The sequence below is a fragment of the Schistocerca gregaria genome, chromosome X (assembly GCF_023897955.1).
Source record: "Schistocerca gregaria isolate iqSchGreg1 chromosome X, iqSchGreg1.2, whole genome shotgun sequence".
In the NCBI taxonomy this organism is placed as follows: Eukaryota; Metazoa; Arthropoda; class Insecta; order Orthoptera; family Acrididae; genus Schistocerca; species Schistocerca gregaria.
In genome coordinates, this window is record NC_064931.1 from 814569001 (window position 1) to 814594676 (window position 25676).

At 40.0% G+C, this 25676-nt stretch overlaps 1 protein-coding gene across 2 annotated transcripts in view; it reads right to left on the reverse strand.

Annotated features, from left to right (window-relative positions):
- Positions 1–25676, reverse strand: part of LOC126298689 (solute carrier family 22 member 7-like) — a 155663-nt gene that overhangs the window by 29801 nt on the left and 100186 nt on the right. For both annotated transcript variants that reach the window (XM_049990127.1, XM_049990126.1), the window contains 2 exons: positions 16111–16325; positions 15718–15905 (listed from right to left, as the gene is read on the reverse strand). In XM_049990127.1, coding sequence (XP_049846084.1) covers positions 15718–15905; positions 16111–16325 — 403 coding nt within the window. The remainder of the gene's footprint in view (positions 1–15717; positions 15906–16110; positions 16326–25676) is intronic.

Sequence of the window (25676 nt, forward strand, 5' to 3'; positions counted from 1 at the left end):
ACCTCACTTTTTCTCTAGTCTGTCAGATAATATGTTAAAAAAAATGGTTGCTGATCGATTGATTTGGAGGGAGTTGGAGGAAGGGGTCGCAACGGTGAGGTCATCAGTCCCATCGGATTAGGGAAGGATGGGGAAGGAAGTCAGCCAAAGGAACCATCCTGGAAATTGCCTGAAGCGATTTTGGGAAATCACAGAAAACCTAAATCAGGATGGCCAGACACAGGTTTCAACCGTCATCCGTCCAAATGCGATTCCATTGTCCTAACCAGTGCGCCACCTTACTCAGTTAGAAAAACAGAAAATTTCAGAAGTAATAAAGTGAAAGTAAGCATTTTTGTTTTGTGGGTAGAAATGTTAATCAAAAACTCACTGACAAATTTCATTAATGATAAAGTAAATATATTCTGTAAACTTAAACAACCTACAGCCTACCTGATGGTGTGGCATAATGTGCTTTGTGTACCACTGTCACCTCCCTCCTTTCTAGTTACAGTCAGAAGTGGTCCACACAAATAACAGTTACTAGTAAGCTTCCGTGAAACCATGAGTCTCTAATTTTATCTTCATTGTCTTTTTGCGAGATGTATGTAGGAGAAAGCAATATATTGGTTAACTCATCTAGGAATGTATGCTCTCAGAATGTTAACAGTAAACCACACCCCTGCCTGTCACTGCCATAGGCTAAGCATCTCCATGACACTTTTACAATTATTAAATAAACCTGCAATAAAACACACTTCCCTTCTTGGGATCTGTAATCCCAGACTGATGGGTAATATTAAAGTTTTGACTGAGAGAGGGTTTTGTAAGCTACCTTATTTGTGGATGGACTACACTTCTTGAGGATTCTTCAAGTGAATCAGCCTGGTATTTGCCTTACCTGTGATTAGTTGTATGTGGTTGATAGTCAGTTACTTAGTCACATGTTCCATTAATCAATCTCATGGTAACCATTATGTTGTAGAGTGTGTCAAGTGCATAAGAAATGCACACATAAATTGAAATCTTTCTTCTTCTTTTTTTTTCAAAAAAAAGAAAAAGCTTAAAATTTTTGTTACCTACACCATTCCCTTAAATGGCACAAAATGCATATATCATACCTGCAGATTTATTTAGTCCTTTTCAGGAACTCATCTATGGTATAGAAGGAGTTGTCAAGGAGATATGATTTCAATCTTCTAATGGGGGCTTGTACATTGCTGTTAATATCAACACTACATTATCTAGCTGTAGTTCACATGCACAAACTTCAAAGTGCTGATCGACCTAAAATTAACTTACTTCTGCAGTTATGTATTTACATCCTTGTTTTGTGTAAATGGCAACTCCTCCTTTATCCACTCTAGATTTGCAAGAGTAAGATACTAAATTATACCTACCTATGCTGACACTTTTCACCCCCACAGTTACATGGTGTTCAGACAGATAAAGCATATCAATCTCATTATTATTTTTGAGATCATCTGAACAAACTACAGCTCATCTACTTTATTTTTTATTCTTCTGATATTTTGATAAAGTAAGTTGATAATTAGCTTTATCCCTATTTACTGTACATGAAGCTTCTTATATTCTATTTTTCTTAATTTTTGTCTGCCAGGACTTTGGATTTAACTTATAAAACCTGTCTGTCTGGTCTCATTAACCACAGAGAGCATCCAAAGTTCCACTTCATCATTGTGTATGCATATTCCAAGATATATCATGATGACACAGCTTCCAGGGTTTGCGGTTTAATGATGTAGTCATACACTAATAGTCATTCAGCCTATTTATGCACACTATGTTAGACTTGTTGACTGTCAATTGCCAATCCCAGCACCAAGTGTGAATCCTTTGCAGGTCTCCCTGCATTTTGCTACAATTGTGTAGGATTGAAGCTTCACTGTATACAACAGCACCATCATTGAACAGCTGCATAGTACTTCTCATTATCCATTAGGTCATTTACGCACTGTAAAAAGTAAAGATCCTATAACACTTACTTGGGATATGCCAAATGTTTCTTTTATGTTTGATATTTCCTCCCATTAGAATGACATATTGTGTTCCATTCACTAGAAACTCTTCAGTCCAGTCACACAGCATATCTGATATTCGGTACACTCATATATTTTTCATTACATAGCAAAGTCAAATTGTATTGAATATCATCAGGAAATCAAGAAAACTGCCATCAACCTGTTTTCCATTATCTACTGCTTTCAGGATCTTATGGATGAACAGAATGAGCTGTCTTTCATATGATCTTTGTTTTCAGAATCAATGTTGATTCCTGCAAAAGAGATTTCTGGACTTAAAAATTCTGCAATAGCCAGGCATCAGAAATATAGGCCTATAGTTTTGTCCATCTACTTGGCAAACCTTATTGTAATTTGGAATCATCTGCACTTTTTGCCAGTCACTAGGAAGACTTTGATCATTCAGCAACCTAGAGTACACAACAGCTCGAAAAGGAGCAAGTTTGTGATGCCGATGTAATCGAAATCAACATCGATATGCATTCACCTTTGGACTCTAAGCATTATCATTAGCTGTTCTGCCATGTTCAAGTCAGTTCTTTGTGACCCTTGTATGTGTTGAGGTTAATAAATGAACTATTGCTAAATGGGTGTGATTATTGGTGCAACCAACCCGGTAATCCTCCTCACTGGTGACCCCAAGTTGTAACGTCTTCCAGTTTCTCCATTTTACTGTGTCCGCAAAATCTGCGTCAGTTATTTTCACGTGTATTACATCGACACAGCATTTGAACAATGACTTCAGCCCAGGGCCAAACACCGGAATTTGCGATCGACATGCATCATGTTGTGGGTGATGTACCCCCACCACGACTGCAACACGATGCCTCTCACTTGATGATTCCACCAATTCGCTGGACGTTTTCGAGCCTGCAACAATAAGTGAGGTTAGGAGTGCACATGACTCTGGCTATCAAATGCCTTTATTCCCACCACATGTGCCCTTCCTCATCGACTGTGCAGTTACCTCTTATGGATATCTGTGCAGTGCGGGACCAATACCGATTTCTGCAAATGCTTCGGCAAACAATCTACTACTGCCAGGACAACGATTTGCCATGCCGCAATCTGTGCAGTACCAAGTGAATACCTGCCACATGGCTGGAACTGCTTCTTTCACAGGTCTTACTCCTCAGCATCCGACCACGCCCTCACCTCCCTCGATTCAGCATCAGCACTTTCCTTCCTACCTCAATACCTTGACCTGCAACAGGAACAACAACTTGTTATCTGTGCCTGACATCCACTGCCGTCCCATTGCTTTGCCTCAGTGTTTGGTGCCACGGCATTCACATTATCTGCACACCGCTTTGTGTGGAGTGACTATGAACAGTGAACATTCACACATTCCGTCCCACATTCAACATCATTTCCCACACTGTGCTTCTGGACAGCCCACACCTCCACAGCCTTCCTGCAACACAGGTGGCTCCAGCTTTCCGCAGACTAACACACGTGTTGAGCTTCCGCAACCGCAATCGACACATTACGGTGTCTTACCCACGTCGGCCTTCCGCGTGCCGATGGATCGCACTCAACCACAACGTGTCACCTTCACGCTGCCACCCCAACAGCTGTCGTTGCCACATCCTCTGGATTCACACTCTCCTGGAATACTACAGCAACAACAGCTCGATTCAGGCAGTGCCCCGACTAACTCTACTCAACCTGTTCTTCTGAACATTCTACAATGCTTACCGACGCTGCCGCCATTTAATCCCGACAGAGCAACAACCTGGTTCACAATTTTGGACGAAGTGTTCGACCATTACAAACTTGACGAATCAACCAGGTTTTTGTGCCTCATCACCCACCTGCATGACCAGGAGGACTCGATTACTGACCTGGTCGATGCCCCGGACTCAGCTACCCGGTACACTCTAGCCAAAAAGACAGTTCTATGTCAGCTTGCACACTCAGCTGAGGCAGCAATGCGGCAAGCGCTCCACGTCGAGCAACTAGGCAATGACAAACCTTCCCAGCTCTGGAGACGGCTACGTGCCCTGGTGAGCGACGATCTACCCTCTGACGCAGCTCTCCTCGCCATCTGGACAGATAAACTATCTCCTCACATCCGCTTTGCTCTGGCTCAAAGGTTTCCAGAACCTGTCGAGCAAAGAATGACAATTGCTACACGATGCATCAGTGCTCTATTTCGCCAGCCACTGCCTACCTGACATGTCTCAGGTTTCGGCGCATCGCCCTGCGTCCAGACGCAGCCGGAGCTGTACTGTGTCGACTGTTCCACTCGCCCTGGGAAGCAGTAAAGAAGCAACAGGGACGTCACTGGCTCCGCCCACGGTCACATCCCTGCTGCAACCGGACCTCCTGTGGCCACCGAACCTCGGCCACCCCACTGACAACAAACCCTCCAGGAAATGCAACCACACTACCTGTACCATTACTTCCACACTCGGTTTGGTGGGGCGACACGGAACTGCAGACCACACTGATACTTCCCAAACGCCAATCGCAGGTAGGTCCAGGTGCCGTCTCTTGTGCAAAACATGACAGGCACTCTCCAGTGATCCATTCTGTCTGGGAACGACCAGTTAATTGCGGACAACTTTACAGTAAAGACATTTCGTCGGGATACCTTTTCGTAGTGGACACAGGTGCCAATGTTTCTCTGCTGCCTACATCCTTAGCGTTGTCGAACATCCGCCCTCATCATACTTCACTGCAAGCCATGAATTCAACTATACTACAATGCTTGGGTTCAACTTCCAAAGTCGTCTCACTCTCCACAAACTGCAAGCTAGAGTGGACATTTTTAGTGTGAGAAATTGACGAATCAATACTAGGCATTGACTTCTTGTGACACCACAAACTTTCACCAGACCTAGTGCGAAACACCTTGTTTCACCATCCGTCCAAGACCGATTTTCGCTTTGCTCCGTCGAGCAAACCCCCCCCCCCTTCCTGTGACACATTGGTCTGGACTCATCTCATCCATACATGCTCATCTCTGTCGACGACGTTACAAGAAACCATGCACAAGAAGTACCTTGTCGAGCTTGAACACGTCACTCGCCTACTCAAGGAAAACTTCAAGGTCTCCCTCCAGCTCCATGAAAAAAGCTCCAGCTCTCCAATGCAGCAAAGTAATTACAGACACTATAGCAAGGTCAGTAAGTGTGCCAAATCTGCTTGCAATCCGAGCAATCGAGCCTCTGCGTGTTTAAGTCCCGCTACCTCTCGCAACTGTGCTATCAAGACTGCCATTACATGTACTGTCAGTTCCGCAGGGCCACATCCTCCTAACACGGCAGCATTTGACACTTGGCCTTACACAAGTGCGCATGCGCGACGAGTGTGCGTCACGTGTTCCCGAACTGACGGCTCCTACCCCGCCCCTCGCGGACAGGACCTCAAACTATGCAACTTCGGCTCTTGCGAGCCGCCGTGTGACTGCCACTGACAACACAAACAGTGCCCTCGCACCACGTGTTTCGCACGCGACCGTGCTGCCAGAGGCTGCGCCCTCAGACAATGGACTCATTAACAGCTCACAAGCTCTACCAAACTCACCCGACCACGGTGTCACTGCTTCGGGCCGGCGGCCATCTTGTCGCGTTGACTCCTGGTACACTTCGCCGCCTCGGCTCCCGTCGAATTGGCTGAGTGCCTCCGAACACTACTACCATGCCTCGCCTGCCCCGCCCGCCACACATTGTAAGCAAACCGCCTCCCGTGCCGCTGGCAACATTTCCGTCATCACCAATGCCATGGTTCACAAGCTTTGTCTCACGCCAGGTCCCCCAATCTCCAGTAAACCACGTCGTCTTTGTTCTGATCACCTCTCCAACCTTAAAAATCAGATTTCTGAACTACTAAGCTCCGCTGTCATTGAAGCCTCTGCCAGTAGCTGGTCTACTCCCATACATATGACACCCAAAAAAGTTCGTTCCTGGCGCATGTGCGGTGACTACCGTCGACTAAACGCACAAACAATTATGGACGCTTACCCCATACGTAACATTACTGACTTTACCAGTTCCCTCACAGGTTCGACTGTGTTCTCTGTCACTGATTGCAAACGGGCCTACCACCAGATCCCCATGGCACCTGAAGACATCGAGAAGACAGCAATCACCACCCCGATTGGGTTATTTCAATTTTGATTCATGCCCCTCAGTCTGTGAAACGCATACCAGACCTGGCAACGCTTCATCAACGAAGTGCTCTTCGACCTAAAATTCTGCTTTGCATATCTGGATGACATTCTTGTGTTCAGCTCCTCCATGGAGGACAACATTCGACATGTGCAAACTGTTATGGACACTCTCGCGGCAGCAGGCATCGAGACCATCCAGGGCAAATTGCAGCTACATCAACCCGCTGTCACTTTTCTTCGTTTTTGGGTCTCTGCCGACGGCATTTCACCGCCCCCTGGGAAAGTACAAACAATACTAAACCTACCCAGACCTTCGTCATTCAAAGAGCTCTGGCGCTTTCTGGGGACGGTTAATTATTATTGCCGACATCTACCTCAGGCTGTGGAGATTCAAGCTCCACTGACGAACACCTTGGCAGGCACCAACACTTCTGGATCTCAGCCCATTCCGTGGACCCCTGCTATGACTGACTCTTTGACTGCTCTCAAAAATCTTCTTGCCAAGGCCTGCACCTTCGCGCATCCTCATCCCAATGCGCAGCTTTTCATCACCACAGACGCGAGCAATACTGCCATCGGCACTATCCTTAGCCAGACAATCGACGGCCAAACTTTGACTGCGGGTCTTCTCCGGCAAACTCACCAATGCACAATGGAAATATTCCACGTTTGACAGGGAGTTGCCAAAGGTCTACGAAGCGATTAAGCATTTTAACACAGATCTTGAGGGATGCCCTTTCTATATTTTAATGGACCACAAACCCCTGGCTGTGGCCATTAAAACCCGCCAGCTGACCTGCCTCATCGCTGCTTCAGACACATGGACTTCATATCCAAGTTCAGCATTGATGTCAGCCACATAAAGGGTGCTTACAATATAGTTGCTGATTTCCTTTCATGAGTCGACGCCGTGGATTCGCTGCTAGACCTCTCTGAACTGCCTAACCTCCAACCTGTCGACAAGTAAACACAAAACCTGATTTCAGACTACTTCTTCACTACACTTTGTCCATACCACCTTCCTTGGCATTTCTGGTGAGATCTGGTGCGACGACAGTATGGGCACATTACGCCCCCTTATCCCAACCACGCTTCGTCGAGCTGTCTTCAATGCATTGCATAATTTAGCCCACCCCGGTGTTCGTACAACCACCCACTTCATAGGACTGCAAGCAATGTGCACGCTCTTGCGTCGCGTGCCAAGTCTGCAATGTACACAAGCACACTTCACCCCACCTCGGTGACTTTTCGATCCCTCCTGGGAGTTTCCAGCATATTCATATTGACATTGTCGGCTCTGTCTCCCCCTCTAACCGGTCTCGTTATGTTCTCTCGTCTATCGACTGAACAACTCGCTGGATCAAGGCTGTTTCCCTCCCCAATATTATGGCAGAAACTGATGCTCGAGTTTTCGTCGAGTCATGGATATCGCGTTTCGGATGTCCAGCTATTATTTCGACTGACCAGGGCAGACAATTTGAGTCGGCCCCATTCAAAGAGATTTGTAACATTTGCTGCATCTGGCGCATCCATACCACAGCATATCACCTGCAAAGTAACGGGCTAGTCGAGTGCTGGCACCGCACTTTCAAGGTGGCTCTTCGATGCCACGACTCTCTATGGACAGAGGCCCTTCCCCTTGCGCTACTCGGCATTCGTGCGATCTCTAAGGAAGACCTCAAAGGTACAATAGCCGAGTTCGTATACGGCCAGAACATTGCTCTCCCTGTCGAACTTGTGAGCCCTTACGCTTCCATCCCTCAGTCTGACTTACCTTCCTTTGTGGACCGCGTCAGACGCCACTTCATCAACCTCCATATCCCTCCGCGCGCCAGCCACTACCGCCCTAAGGTTCATGTCTCGAAATCTCTGAACAACTGCGAGTATGTCATGCTCCGAGATGACACTGTCGGTGCTCCCCTCCAACCTCCATATAGCGGCCCATACCGAGTTCTCCGGCACTCAGACAACACCCATGTCACCCAGATGAAAGATTCAGCTGCTACAGTCTCTCTCAACAGACATAAGCCAACTCATGTCAAGCCTTCTTGTACCCCTCTTTAGGCCACGACCACCCCACTCACTGTTGTGGCTCATGCCGCTCTGACCACTCCCTCCACGTCGGACTTACACACTCGATTGAGTGACTTCCAGATCCAAACATCTGAGCTCTCCTCTGACCTCGCCTTCCACTCCAGTCTCACGCACTTCGTCGAGTGACCACATGCTCCACATATCCGAGCCATTTGTGCCTGTCCCCCTGGACATAATCCATGACATCTCAATAATATTGCGCGATTATACACTGTTCGTTGCGTGTTTCTTTTCATCCAGTGCTCATGGCACAATCACACAACCTGGTGAAATGTGTTCCCCTCCCACCCGACGTCGACCTGGACATGCTTCGTGTGTTCACCACACCCACTAGAGACATCGTCGTTGTCGCTCCGTGCCACCCACAAACCGCCAGCCTACATGTCGCCGCACAACCAGCATGCCCAGTATGATGCCCAGCCTGCTTCAACCACTACCAGGTTCGGTGGCCGAACCTTCCTTCACGACATCTACCCACACTGCTCCCTGACAATGCTGTCAAGCTGAATGTGGTCTGGCTCCCACGGACCACCCCTGCCGACGCCTTAGTAGTCACCTCCACCCCGGCCACTCAAGAGTACTCCGTGTGATTATTAGTGCAACCTACCCGGTAATCCTCCTCACGTTCTTTTGCATACTTTGTATAGAATTATACTGGTATTCCATCAGGTCTAGGGGCCTTTCCTCTATTCACTGATTTCAATTGCTTTCTGTCCCATAATAACTTATTTTGGTATATCATTTTGACATTTGTGGGACAGTTTAAAGGAGGAACTATAGTGTAATCATCCTCAGTGAAATGGTTTTTGAAAATGATGTCTTCAGTTTTTGCCCTCTGTCATCCTCCCTTTAGTTACCATTATGGTCACAGAATATCTGGACAGATGGCTTTGAGCTATTTACTGGTTTAACCCACTACCAAAACTTCTTATGATTTTTTGTCACGTCAGAAGACAGAAATTTACTTTAGAATTCTTTGAAAGTTCATGCATGGCTTCCCTTCTGCTTCATTCAGTTTTTTTTATACACGAGGCTTTGACTGTGTTTGCATTTATTGTGAAGGTATCTTTGTTTCTTAGCAACTTTCTAACATGGTTGTCCCAAAGAGTCAGCCAGTTCAGGTTCTAAAAAATACCTGTTGGTATGGGCCCCACACACCTGAGCAATATTCTAGTTTTTCACAAGTGTTTTGCAAGCAGACTCCTTTGTAGGCTGTTTTTTTCAGTATTCTATCCTAGCTGTTTTAAATGTGACAGAGACCATGTGATCATTATATTTAATATCCCTACAGACTGTTACAAACAGGTTGATATATGAGTTAACTGATTGCAGTTTCAACTCATTGACATACTGTCATAGGATACTACATTTTTACAATTTTCATATCTGCTTGTTTAAAGAAATTTTCCAATTTTTGCAAAACTTTGTAAATTTATCAAGATCAGACCAGAAATTTGTGCAGTTGTTTTCAACTTGTACTTCATTATGGTAACTGCATCCTCTGCATAAAGTCTGAAGTTACTATTAATATTATATGCTAGATCATTAATACACAACATGAACAGCATGGATCTCAGCATGCATAACTGGGGCACACATGAAGTTACATATACATCTGTAACTTGCTGTCTGTTCGAGGTAGTATGCTAATTCTCCCTAAGAAGAAATCCTAATCCTAACTCCAACCATAAATTTCATTTGATAATCCATGTGGCTATACTGTCGTTAGTAATAATCATATTGGTGTGGTACTGAGTTGAATGCCTTCGATAACTCAGGAAATACTGCATTTACATGATTACCTTAATCCGTGGCTTTCAGGATGTCATGAAAGAAAAGCACAAGTCAGGTTTTGCATGACTGATGCTTTTTCAATCTTTGCTGGTTGTCAGAGAGGAGATCATTCTACTTGAAACTTTCTCATTTACAGTGTATTTCTTACTGTATCAAGCTTCCCTGTCCATTTTTTTTTGCTGCAAACTGTGAGTCAATAATTCTCAGTAGTAGATGTGCATTAAAATATGAAGTTGTGGTTGTGTTAATTAATAAATTTATTTCCAAAAGATATATATTTCTTGTTGATGCCAGATGCTAAACAATAGCACTTACACCATATTTGTTCAGAGTTTGTGAATGTATGAATATGGTTGAAGATTCAGTAATTAATTTTGCTTGCTCATCATTCTCCTCATGTTAACATAGGTCAGGATAATTCAGATAGTTTTCATGGGAGGTACACACCACATAAGTTCCCAACATAGTCCATGCAAATGGACTTCCACTAACTTAAAATTACGAGCAACTGGCATACAGCTAACTTCTCCTGACTTGTGTCAATTTATAATCTCATCCTTTAGCAGGAATGCATTATGTCATGATTTTTAGTGATTTGAAAGATGGTGCTACAGTAATTAACAATACAAAAGAGAGAAGTTATAAAGCTGATAATAATACTGTACTTTTACATTCAGTAAAACTTCTCCAGTGTCTATGAGAGCTGCCATTTGTAATTTATTTGACAAAAGTTTAAACTTTGAATAGTTACTGTAAAATCAAAATATATTAAATATAAAAACATCACTATATTTGGAAAGTTTTTGGCTTCAGAATTTTGAAGTATTTCAAGGTATGAAAATGGTTTGTATCTTGAGCTCATAAATTAATTAATAAATACCTTTCAAACCAGACCTTTAAACTAAGATATTCGCTTTCCAAAAATCATGAACAAATGGTCTACAAAGGTAACTTGGTTATTTGTTTTCAGATTCCAGTTATGACACACATTATTTTGTCTGGCAATGACATTATATCATCTTCAAATTGTGATATCTCCTGAATTAGTTTTAACTTTAAGTGAAAACAACTTTACCATAATGTTCCTAGTTGGGTATAGTGTATTTGTAATAAAAAATATGAAATCTTTTACCAACTGAGAAAGTAGATAAATTTGTGTAAACTTGTGGTGCAGCCACAATTCTATATTTGTGATAACGATATAATGAGAGTTGTCTGTAGCATGTTAATTGGTTTGGGTTAAACATGTTTCACTTCATATCAAGAAATCTTGTTGTGCTTGAGCTCAGAATATGCTATAAGATTCTACAAGAGATGGATGTTAGTAATATTAAACAATAGTTTTGGAGGTCATTTCTACTATGTTTCTTGTAAATGAGTATGATCAGGGCTTTCTTCCAGCTACTGGATGGTGTTTTTGTTTGAGGGCTGTATTACAGTCAAAACTTAGATAAAAATTCTACATAGAATATGTCTTGCGATTTAATCAGGCACTGGGGTGTAATTCTTGCAATTCTATCTGCTTGTTAACACCATTGATACTAATATCTGTCCCTCTCATCTTTGTAGTGGTGTGAGAATTAAAATTTGAGAGTGCTCCTGTATCTTACATTGTACCAAAACATTTGAGTTTGGCGTTCTGCTTTTGTTTTGATATCTGTATTTTCACTTCCTAAGTCTACCATGGGTGTCTGGACATTAATTTTGGTGCCACATACAGACATTACATATGACCAGAATTCATTTAGGTATTTTGGTTGCTTTCTCAATAAGATTTTGCCATTGTAGTAGACTACACCAATGCTTATTAATGACAGTTCTGTCATATGGGGTATCCTATGGGGTATCAAACAAAATTTGTGTCTGGATTGAAGATATCTTGGTAAGGAAAATGTAGCATGCTTTATTGCATTGAGAGTCATTGATAGATGTGAGTTTTGCATAAGAAATCAAAATGGTGCAAAAATTGGCAACTCTCTTGACTAGCATTCTGGAGTGGGCAGATGTGTGAGAGGTGTGCTTGCTTGTGTGTGTGAATGGTGTGTGTTTCTCTTTTATGATGAAGGCTGTGATCGAAAGCTTTGTGTAAGTATCTTTTAATTGTGCCTGCCTGCATTTTATGTGTTATTTTTATGGTATGTAGCAATCTATCTCTTCCTACATCATTGATATTCCTACCTGGAGATTCCATTGTTTGAATCACTGATAGATGTAGATGTAATTTCTGGTGTGTCATAGGGCAGTATGTTGGAACCCTTGCTGTGCATGTTATACATTAATGGCTCAATAGAAAATATTAATAATAACCTAAGACATTTTGCAGGTGATGCACTTATTTGCAGTGAAGTATTATCTGAAAAGAGCCATACAAATATGAGTTCTGCATGAGGGTTCAAAGTGGTGCAAAGACTGGCAACGTATTTGAAATATTCTGAAATGTAAAATTGTAGGGTTAATTGGAAGCTTTTGATATTACATTCAAAAGAAACTACCAGTACCAGATGTTGTCTTTGATCTAAGAGGTAATGATGTTATAAAATGAGATGTTATATGAGTGCAAACAGATTGAGAACAGAATGCAAAAAATTTTTGTTTTGCATTGATATTATTTTTTGGAACGCATTTTGCGGTGACAGTCTGAGCTGCAATGTAGCCTCTGGTCTAGATTACATTCATATGTGACAATTTATTTGTGAGCTGATGAGATAGTCTCAAACAATTCTATTATGCCTATTTGTACACCTCTTAAAACAAAACAAAAACATAGTCTCCTATGACTACAATTTCAAAGAGTCATAACTGAAACAATCAACTCATTCAAATGACTGGTTGTGACAGTTTGTAGAGATATGAAATAGAATGATCACATAGACTCAGTTGTAGCTAAAGGATGTGCCAGACTTTGCATTTTCTCAGTATCCTCCCAATGTACCAGTCACTCTCTAAAGGAAATTACTTGCAAAACACCATCCTGGAATACTGTTTGAGGAGATATTGAATGCATATGGAGGTGGATGGCACTAATGTTCACTGGTTTGTTTTATCCATGGGATAGTGTAACGGAGATGGTGAAAAACATGGTGTGTCAAACACCTGAAGATGGATACTAACTGTCCTCTGGAATCATATGCACACAGTGTTATTAGTCACACTAGCAACAAATCGAGAAATATACTACATTCCTTTATGTGCTGCTCCTATAGGGACCATAACGACAATAATAAACAAATTAAAGTGTGCAAAAAGGAGTTTAAGCACTCACTCTTATGGCATTCTATACACAAATGGAATGAGAAGAAACCCTATAAACTGGAAAATTTGGAAATACCCTTCACCATGCACTTCTCACTGGTCTGCTGACTGTAAATGTAAATTTAGGTGTTGATGATTTCATGCATTCTCCTTCTGACAGCTAATGGGTTATCATTTAGTATCTTTCTATTTAAAGCTCTATCCTTTGTTTTAGGACTATTGTGCAATAGTCACAGTTTAGAATTGTCTTTAGAGAGATTTTGCTACATGGAATGTCCCCATCATGAACTGTTCCACTAAAATGATATATGCATATCCAGTGCTTGGTGAACTATTTTTCTAAATTTGAGCCACATTTCTTGTACATGCTCATGCACAGAGGAACAGATTTTGATTTCTTCCTTTAGATATGATTCTACTTCCTCTTTATCTACTTTACTGAAAATGTATACCTAACCTTTGTGTTACAGCTGCCTCATTGACACCAATATCAATGTCAGTGCAGTCATCCTCAAAGAGGACAGGTCTATTTGGTGTCATTAAATCAAATATATTTCTATCTACATGTACATCCATACTCCACAAGCCACCTGATGGTGTGTGGCAGAGGGTACTTTGAGTACCTTTATTGGTTCTCCCTTCTATGAGTTGGTTTCAAAGCTAACTGTTCTATGTAGTTTCCAATGAAAACTTTTACTGTTTCAAGTCTGCTAGGAAGACCCAAGTACTCAGGAGCTTCAGAAAGTAAGTTACACATGCCCTTTAACACCAAGGCAATTGCACAACAAGAGTAGCACACTGTCAGACAAGAGTACATGTCACAGGTTTCCTGCAGACTCAGTTTTGTCGCAATATGCATAACAGGTGCATCACAGTATGCAGATGAAATGGGGTGACAAATGGAAACTTACTCCAAAGGTGACATATACAGGACAGTATGATTCTTGAGGGCAAAAGTCTAAATTACACATAGATTCACTGTGAAATTCTGTCAATTTGAGGTCCAAATGAAATGTCCACCCACCTGTAACAAAATGGTACCAAGAACTTGACTGAAGTCACACAGACATGGATAATGCTGATTGGGAAGGAAGGTATTTGACATTGACCACAAATGACAATATCTTTACAATCGAGGAACTGATCCACAGCAATTGGAGGGAAAAGAAATTTTCCAATGATGACATTCACACAGTGGTTATCAAATGACTCCATGACCTAGGATGGAATTTTGGTCATCAAGGAACTGAATGATTGGTAGAAGGTTCTCAAGTTTGTTTAGAGACCTGATGACAATGTTGAAAAAACCTGTCACGTATTTGTATTGCTTTGAAGTGTAGTGCAGTATTCAATTAATGTTACTTGGCTTGCCATAATGATGTGTAATTTACTTTTTGAATTTCTCTCATGTATGTTTCTGCCTACTACTGATACTGAGGATTTGCCCAATTACTCAGGCTTGCAGCTTCAGTTTCTGTTTTGTATTTTACTTTTTTGTCTACGACAATGAATACATTACTTACATTTTCTAATAGCTTTTTTTATATACATTCATTTAGATCTGTAGGAAACCACACTGCTGCAAATTTTGGGTTCTCAACAGCTTTCTGTACCTATTATGTCAACATCACAACTTTTTAGAAGCAGTTCAAAGTTTAGCACTTTAATCAGAGTTTCTGAGATGATTGATCACTAGGGTTTTACTAGTCTCATCTGCTGACGGGCATTACTTTGATCCTAACACTGATATTTCGCAGTCTCTAACAGGTATCATTATCTCAATTGGATTTGCCTAATGATGAATTTAAGAGGATCCTACATTTCTCAACCCTGTAGTACAGCTAAAGGAAATCTTGCCTTTGTCACACAATCTTTAGTCTTCAGTTCAGACCTTCCATTCGATTCTGTAACTAGGATGCCATGATCATTTCTGGGGACAACTCAGCAGATTGTGAGCTTCATTGAAATTTTGTGAGGAAAGCTGATCTTCCTAACCTTTGCTGCCAGTCACTGGAATGAAACAAGTATGACATCAGAGCCCAGACGAGAGGCATCATTGATGTCAATGTGCGCAACAGTCCACAGCTGGTGTCACCATGCTCTCTCAGTGTCTGCCTGGACAGCCTCTTCAATACCTTCATTGTGGATGCTAGACACACACGCTGTGTAATCATAGTGATCCTTTTCATCTGTTGCACACACTTCCATTATTCAATGGAGGCAATAAACAGCTTTTGAAGGGGAAAATACACTGTAACATGTTAGGACAGTTATAATATGTTCAAACACAATCTTATGCCACAAGAGGCAACTTAACATGGTTTATGTTTACACCACACTCTTGAACTATCAAGCATTTCCTCATAACAAGCTGGCTGTTGAGCGTAAAATAGAGTAATATTTCACTAACCTTCTTATTACAAACTTTTAGATACTTACCACAAAAGCAATGTATGGAGCTACACAAATAACAGCATTCAAAAGCATATATTCCATAGCCACACTTGTTTGTCTGACACATGTAGGATGTATCTCCAGGCTCTGTAAGTTTGTGAATGAGATTGATGCTTGAGCACAGAACTGCACTGCCAGAGTACTAGCAGTTACCATCCATTGTGGTGAAGATGCTGTAATGAACAGTATTAAAAACTTTTGTCTCTTTTGCTACTGTTCTTTACACAAATCAATAAAACTTTTTTTAATAGTTGACATGCGATAAAAATGATGTTAAACACTCTAATAACTACAAAGTATGTATAAAGGTATAAATTTCTTAGTCATTAGAATGACTTGTTCAAACATTTGATAAATAAGATTCAATTTATACTGTACCAGTGATTAAGCAGATGATAAGGTATAACAAAATAGCTGCAGTTAGCACTGTAAACGAATGTGAACATCGTCTTCCAAATTTGTTGCCAGCATAATGTGACATACTTATGGCTGGTATATGAAGAGCTGCCTGCCCAATGAAGGGAACAAAAGGATTTCCTCCAAATGCCTTGGTACTCAACAGCAGAGTAAGTGTAATAAGTCCTGAAGCTGCCCTGCAGTAAAAGAATGTCACATAGATGTTTCTGGTATGTCAACTATGTAAATGATCATGTAGCCATGTTTATATACTAAACATGGCAATATTGAGTAAGCTAACTATCTGTATGTTATAACATCATACTGTGAAAAGTGACCAACAGAATGTGCAACAAAGTAACTAACTAGGTAAAAAATCAATATTAATCAGTTTGTCAGTTTATGGGGGCAAAATATTTTAGCTGGTTAGGAGTTACTATGAGAGGTGAGATAGTGTATAACAAAACCAAAAATAATAGCTAATAAGAAGAAGTTCTGCCATTTGCCTCACAGAATTTCATGAATTTCTGCAGATTTAACTTTTAAGTTTTTCCCATCATTGATAAGGAGAGAATACTTTTGGAGTATATGGACAGGTGTTAGTGTACAATGGACACAATAATACAGCAACTGTCCCTGTTGGCATAATTAGATGAGCTAATAATTTTGGCAGCATGGTTCTTTGTGGTATGTTGTTCCAGTTTAACACTGAGACATGACTGTACTCACAAGAACTTTACTCTGCTTCAGCAGTGGCTATGTTAGAGCCCTACATGATGACCCTTGTTCAGTCACAGAATCAAATTAATATTCATTCATAAAATTCCGTTTTCATCATGATAAAGAACATGCTATGTACAAGGGGATGTGATTCTTATGCAGTCTGCAGCATAACAATCTGATTCCAGTCCAAGATGCCAAAGTTGGTGGTCATGTGCACATGACGTGTGTTTGCTTGTGTGAATGAATGGTGTGTTAATCTTTCTTTTTATGATTAAGGCTATGGCTGAAAGTTTATGGGTAATCTTTTAATTATGCCTGTCTGCAACTTAATGTATCATCTTTACAATAATTAGCAGTCTATTTTTTCCTATATTGTACATAATAACTTGAGAGATATTTCATCCTGTGTCAAATGATGTCATATTATAAGAAACTTTAATGTGAAATCTCCACCAACTACTACAAGCTAGCAATGTCCGTCTTATATTGCACTATTTATATATTCATATCCACTAAAGGCACTTTTATTAAAAAAAAATTAATGCAATATAACTATACAAATTTTCTTTCCTTTCATTCCCTTTATAGTTTTCAATGAAAGTAATGAATTAGTCACCAATTGCAAAGAGGAAAATTTGACAGGAAATGAATAATTAATATTTAGTTGATTATCTATTTTTGAAATACTTATTTTGGTTTGGGCTCATAATTTGACTGTGTAATAAAAAATTCTAAAACAAATCAACAATGCATACGCTGCAGGAAGGCTTTTCATTAACAGGTTCCTAATGATGAAAAACAACTTCATGGAAATCTTTATATGCTCTTACTGAAACAGTTATTTAAGAGGTGTTTCTACTCACTTATGCTCTGTAAGTCTTTGAGTACAGAAGGTAAAAGCTTAACTTAAAAAGACCCTTACCAATAGTGTTTTTTAAATCCTTTAAATCATTTAAGACTGATTATGCCTTTCAGCGTTCAGTCTGGAGCATAGCCCCCTTACAAAATTCCTCCACGATCCCCTATTCAGTGCTAACATTGGTACCTCTTCTGGTGTTAAACCTATTACTTCAAAATCGTTCTTAACCGAATCCAGGTACCTTCTCCTTTGTCTGCCCCGACTCCTCCTACCCTCTACTGCTGAACCAATGAGTCTCTTGGGTAACCTTGTTTCTCCCATGCGTGTAACATGACCCCACCATCTAAGCCTGTTCGTCCTGACTGCTACATCTATAGAGTTCATTCCCAGTTTTTCTTTGATTTCCTCATTGTGGAAACCTTCCTGCCATTGTTCCCATCTACTAGTACCTGCAATCATCCTAGTTACTTTCATATCCGTAACTTCAACCTTGTTGATAAGGTAACCTGAATCCACCCAGCTTTCACTCCCATACAACAAAGTTGATCGAAAGATTGAATGGTGCACAGATAACTTAGTCTTGGATACTGTCTTCCGTCTTGCAGAAGAGAGTAGATTGTAGCTGAGCACTCACTGCATTAGCTTTGCTACACCTTGCTTCCAGTTCTTTCACTATGTTCACTATTTCATCCAGATCAAAAAATTTTGCAAATGAAAAATGTCCCACTCCGTACAAAGTGAGAAATTCTTTTTTTTCTAACGATTATTAAATATTAAGTAATGATCATTTCTCTGATTATACTAAAATATTAATAAAAATACAATGATGAGCCAACATTATTATGACCACCCACTTAATAGTATGTTGGTCCATGTTAGGAGTGCAATCCAGTAGCACAAATTCAATTAGTCCTTGTTATGTTTCCAAAAGTATGTGGTACCAAATTTATATGCACAAGCCACACAGTTCCCATAAATTATTGGCCAGTGGTTTGTAGATGCAGAGCTGGTGCCAAATAGCATCCCAGACATTTTCCATTGGGTTCAGATGAGGCATGTATGGTGGGCAGGTCACCAATGTCAGTTCATTATCATGCTCCTAAAAACTGTAGCAAGATTCTGGTCTTGTGACATGGACAGTTATCCTGCTGGAAAATGCCACCTGTGTCAGGGAGAAACATCAACCAAAAATGTTCACATGTTCCACAGCTGTCATTGGTTTCTTCAGTTACTACCATGGGAGCCATGGTGAATGCCCCACATCGCACAATACTAGAGAAACCAGCTGCCATCTGTGGTGCAGCTCATATTCTGAGTAGCTCTTTTCCTGGATGACAGCATGTCAGGACACAACCACTGGCCTGGTGTAATAAGAAATTTTATTTGTTTCACCAGGTGATGCATTTTATTGATCCACAGTCCTCTTTTGTTGATCCTGTGACTACTACACTCATGACTGATGTTGTAGTCAGGTCAGCATGGGAACATGTAGAGAATGTCTGCTGTGGAACCTCATGTTCAATAATGTGCACTGAACAATGCACTCTGATGCACTTGTGAATGCACCAACATTGTACTCTTTCATCAGACCTGCCACAGATTGTCATCTACCATGGTTTACACAATGAGTAAGCATCTGATTATCATATTCTGTCATGAGGTGTGGACATCTTACACCTTGTTACCTACTCATGATTTTGCCAACCTTGAACCACTTTCCATAGATGCAGATGACAGTAGCAAATGAAGAGCTCATCAGCTTTGCCATCTCTAAGATACTTATTCACAGTTGCTGAGCCATAATAATCTGCATCTCATCAAAGTCCCTTATGTCACTGGATTTCTCCAAAAAATAATGATACAGTATCTACACAAACTGAAATGTAATCTTTAGTTCATTACATACTTTTAAAAATGAAGTTTGCAATTTGACAAAAAACAGAAGCATTCCAGCTTTTGAACATTTGCAATTCAGTTTGATGTTCAATAAATCACTGCAATTTTTAAAATTATTAGCAGTAACCCTCATACCAGAACTAGAAAAATCTTCTATAGAATCTAAAACCAGGAAGATGGAAAAACTGGGCCATCACATTCCAACAACGAGGTAGACCACACTGAATCAACAAAAATAGAATCAGATGCAGTATTAACAGCATTATTAAAACAAGCATTGTCATCATCATCCCAGTCAACAGCAGAACCACAACCACCATTGGCAACAGTAGCAGAGCCACAGTCACCAATGACAGCAGCATACCCAGAATCATTATCGTCAGAAACACAGGCAACAAGAAAAGAATCAAAACCAAAAATGGAAAATGCAACATCAACACTGGTGGAAGTAATAGGAGCCACTCATCCCCTTAACAAGACAAGAACTTCAACACCATGCCATCTGAAGGACCAGTCAGCATTGCAAAACTCATCTAACTGTTGTATACTGAGGAAGAAGAAAGCAGCAGTTCCGTCCCATCTCCATGCTTTTTTGCTGAAGGGCTATAGGAAAACCACAGTAAGATAAGTACAAGTGTAATGTTCTTACATATTAATGTGCAGTCTCTTAAGAACAAACTTCATGAGCTTCAATATGGGCTGGAAAACTCAAACTGCACTGTGATTAGAATAAATGAACACTGGCTTAGCAATGAGGAAATAAAGTTAAGTGTACCATGAATTGTCAACCAGCTACTGTGGAACAGGTATTAAACATGGTGGTGTATCAGTGTATGTTAAAATAGTATGATCATAATCTATGAAGTTATAGATGTAAGTGGACTCTGCATAGAAGCAAAATTTGAAGCTGCAGCCATAATGTTGCCAAAACAGGAAATTATAATAGCTTTAGTATACTGCCACCCAAAACATAATGAAGACCTGTTTGTGGAGCTTCTTTAGAAACTGATACTCTTGTTACTCAAATTAAAAGATCACAGAAAACTAATATTTGGTGACATCAATACAGACATTAGGTTCAAGAATGAAAAGGTTGATCACTTGCTAAATACGGTAAGATTCCTTCAGCTGTGTAAATGACAAACCCACAAGGCAGGAAGCATGTCTAGAAAACATAAGTTGTAATTTTAATCTAAACAAAATAGAATTCAGCCTAGGCATTTCAGATCATGAGGGACTATGGCTCAGGCAAACTTTTAACAGTAAAGCAACTGAAGCTTCCATGGACTGTAGAACAATTATAAGACCAATTAACAAATCAAAGTTAAACAAGTTGATAAGTAAATTGAATTTTTAAAAAATGGGATAAAATAATAACCACTGCAGGTGCAAATGAATCTACCCACAAATTTATAGAACTGAAGCATGTTGTGCTAAACACTGCAAGAAAATATCAAAGCAAAATTGTTACACCAAACCACAAAATCTAAAAAGCTGGTACACTCCACATCTACGCAGAGTAAAAATCATGATGCTCCTCTATCATAATAGGTCCAAGCACAATAATGCTGTCAAGGAAATGTGTATGAAAGTGAAAAAGATTTACGGGTCTGAAATCAAGGCAGCTAAGTGCAAAGCAAATGATACATATATACTGAACTTAGTGAATGCAAAGCTGTGTGGGAAATTATTAAAACAGAAACTAACTGTGATAAATTATACTAGACACTAATTCCACCTGATTTTCTAAATGCACATTTTGTCAGTTCTCAATCAGATAAAAGCATAATGGAGAATGCAAGTAAGGCAGAGGCACTGTTTCCAGAAATGAACAGTAAGCAGACAGACAGATTTCACTGGATTTGTGGAACTGAAAAGATGGTCAATGCATCAATAGCTAAGCTCTGTAATTCTAGAGTAGAGGATTACTATTGTCTCTCAAATTATTTTATTAAATATATCACAAATCAAACTGTAACACCACTGACTAACATAATCAACAAAATTTTAAGGAAGGCATTTATCCTGAATGTTTAAAAAGACAGGAGATATAGCATATCCAGATAACTATCAACCAATACTACCACTTATACCATAATATCAAAAATAATAGAATACTGCATGCATAAACAGATCAGTCAATATTTTGAACATGATATACTCACCTCCTCACAGTATGGTTTCAGAGGCAGCCGTTCTACAGTCAAAGCAGTTGAGAGCATGGTAGTAAAAATATACAATTTTTTTAAAATAAAGGTATTACCTGTGCAACACTGTTGGACCTCTGGAAAGCTTTTGACATGGTCTCCCATAGCATTCTCATAAAAAAGCTTTACCACTACAGAGTGAGAGACAATGCTCTATGCCTAATGCAGTCATACCTGGACAGTAGTCAACAGTTAGTTAAGGTAAATAATCAAATGTCAGAATGTCTCCCAGTTGTAAAGGGCATACCTCAAGGATCAGTTTTTTGACCTTTCCTTTTCATTATTTATATAAATGATTTGCCTGCAGTTGTACCATGTGATGCAGTGCTATATGCTGATGACACAACACTCATCATATGTGATACCAATCTTGAAAATGTGCGACACAGCATGGCAGTGTCAATGGAGAGGTGCACTACTTGGTTTGAGGCAAATGTACTGCAGAAGAATGATTGTAAAACTGAAGCTAATATATTCAATCTGAATGCTCCATCATGATAACAAAACAGTAAAATTATTAGGATTTCATATAGATAAAAAACTCAGCTGGGATACCCACTCATATATGTGGCAAAATGTGCCATACATTTGCTCTACAAGCTGAGGAGCAGTGTCAACAAAGAACTTCTATTATATCCATATTTTGCATTCTTCCACTTGCACCTGAGTTGTGGAATACTATTATGGTGCAATTTAATAGGTTCAAAATTAGTGTTTAAATGGCTAAAGAAAGCTATAAGGTGCATAGCAAGACTTAGCCCATATGAATCATTTTGAGATTATTGTAAGGAACTAATTATAATGACAGTGCATGACCTGTATATTTACGACTGCCTTGTCTTCGTTAACAAGAATCTAAGTAAATTTGACTTAAGGAGAACAGTTCTTGATGATAACATAGTTAGGGGACATACAATTAATATGCCATATGCTAGGCTTAAAAAGACACATAACAGTTACAAATATCTGGTCCTGTCTACTTCAATAGAGTACCTGAAAATGCCTGCACATTGCTGGTAAATAAATTTAAAACAAGTGTTTCAAGGCAGATGAAAAGTAAAGTAATTTACTCTGCTCAAAAACAAATGACCCACTTTCCTTATGAGAATGAACCGTAAATTAACTGCAAGCTATACATATGCCACATTGTCTAACTATTTTATTACTGTTTCATTTATTAATTGTTAATTATCTGTTTGATTATTTAATTGTCATTCACTGAAATATGTAGTTAATTTACCTTGTAATTGATCTGTTAAGAAACTTCTTGTTGTTATTCACATTTGCACAATTGTGTATTGAATCCATCTTCAATTATTATATTGTAGTGAACAACATTTGTCATGTTGAAGTTTATATTATTATTATTGTTATTATTACTGTGTTAACACTGACAATGCCAATTGCATGTAAATATGTTTAATGGTGGAATAAAACATTTGTATTTTTATTTACTAATTTATTTATTTATTTATTATTATTATTATAGATGATTTTAAAAATATATGAAACATGAAATAATGTTATGCTAGGCTTCAATAATCCTCTTCAAGGTGGTACTTGATAAATGGAAATTTCTTACAGTTATATATTACACATACTCTGATCAGCCAAAATATTATGACCACTGACCTACTATTGATATAAACCCATCCAGGTGACAGCAGAATGACCTGATGAGGAATGACTGCTAATCAGACACACACACAGTGCATGTAGTTTCAGTGAGCGTGCTGTCCATGTTTAGAATGGGTAAGGCACATTATCTGTCTGAGTTTGACCAAGGACAAATTGTGATGTTCTAGAGGGTTGGCACAAGCAGTCAACTACACAATAAGTCAACTGTTCGATGTGTCTCAATCACATGGTGAAACCGGGATTGAACCATGTCCAGTCGTCATGGGGGTTGGGCCGCTAACCTTCATTACAGATTTTGGAAATCATAGGCTGGGCAGGCTGGTAAAACAGGGCAGGCAGTGAATTGTGGCAGAACTAACATCAGATTTTAATGCTGGACAGAGTACAAGTATGTCTGAACATGCAGTGCACTGCACACACCTAATGACAGGCCTCCGCAGCAGACAACCCATGCAAATGCCACTGTTAACACCATGACATTGGCAACTATGACTGAAATGGGCATGTGATCACTGGTACAGTGGTAGAGCATTACATGGTCTGATGTATCCCAATACCTTCGTCATAATGTCAATTGGAGGGCGTGAATCTATCATCTTCCAGGGGAATAGCTCCTTGACACCTGTACTGCAGGACAGAGACAAGCCAGCAGTGGTTCCATTATTCTCTGGGGAACATTCATGTGGGCACCCTGTGGGCCCAATGGAGCTTGTGCAAGGCACCATGATACCCAAGGAGTAATGTACACTGGTTGCAGTCCACGTACATCCCTTCATGATGATCATGCTTTCCGACAGGAGTGACACTTTCAACAAGATAATGTGCCATGCACAAAGCCAGGAGTGTGATGGAGTGATTCAAGTAATGCACTGGTGAGTTACAATTGATGTGCTGCCCCCCGAACTTGCCAGATCTGAACCTGATCGAACACACTTGGGATACGACTGAACATAGCATCAGGGCTCATTGTTCCCTTCAGCAGAATTTATTGGAATTAGGGAACTTATGTGTGCAGATGTAATGCCAACTCCTTCTAGCAACCTACCAAGGCCTCACTGCTTCCATGTCATGATGCATTCCCACTGCTATCCAAGCTGAAGGTGGACATACCAGCTGTTACATAGGTGGTCATCAATGTATGTGTGATCAGTGTATGTTTGCTGTACCTATTTCTTTGTGCATGATTCTTTTTACTTTCATTTAATTGTTTGATGTTAGAGATGTGTATTAAAATTACTTACATTCTCAAAATTTGCTTTCAACAGTTATGCCAAACAGCCATTCATTGTGTTTTATCATCATCGTCACTTACTAATTACACAAGAAGACACCATAAACATTGTCTGAAAAATCATTTGTTCTTCAAATTTGAACAAGTTTCTTAAGAACTTGTTCATGAGCTTTCATTCAAGGACACACACAGACATGCATAGCCAGCACATATGAATGACATAATCATCCATGTCATGGGGTGGATTCTTACCCATGACCTCTGGAAAAACATCTTAGTATATTGGCTCACTTGGCCTCCGTTGGTCAGAGCCACACCACAGCTATACCCTTTAATGGAAATGTGTTTGCTTCCGCCCCAGACATCAGCATTTGTTGAAATTTTTGATGACATTGAATTATGCTATCATGGTGTTAAGTGACATATGTATCTCTTTCAGTTTTCGATTACCCAATGACTTTTCATGTTTTCCCATGATGATTTCATGTGGGAGATTACTAGTTTTCATGTCTGTTGGTTGTTTTTGTTTTGCACTAGTTGCCTACCTAAAATTTCCATTAAAAATGAGTTAGTGAGCAATATTATTTGCAGACATGTAAATGTGCTCAGGAACTATCTTGAAGAAGTTATTACACCCTTTCAGTAGAGTACTGGCTTTATGACTGTTTTTGGACATGCTGAACACTTCTAGGGCTGAGCTCAAACAATGAGCACTTTGTTATTTTGCAAATTTACACATATAACAGCAGTCTGTTCTAGAAATTTCTCCTTGTTGATTCTCATATAAATTTTATGATGTTCTAGATTAATATGAAACCACTAGGCAATAAATCAAGAAAAAGGTACACTAGCTGTGAGAATTGCTTTGAAAATAGGGCCCATGCTCCACTAGGTGAATTGTTGTTCCTATTTCCATCCCTCTCTACTGCAAATTAAACTACTTATTAATGAGAAGATTTTTGCATTTATGTTTCATAAACATTGTGGATAGACA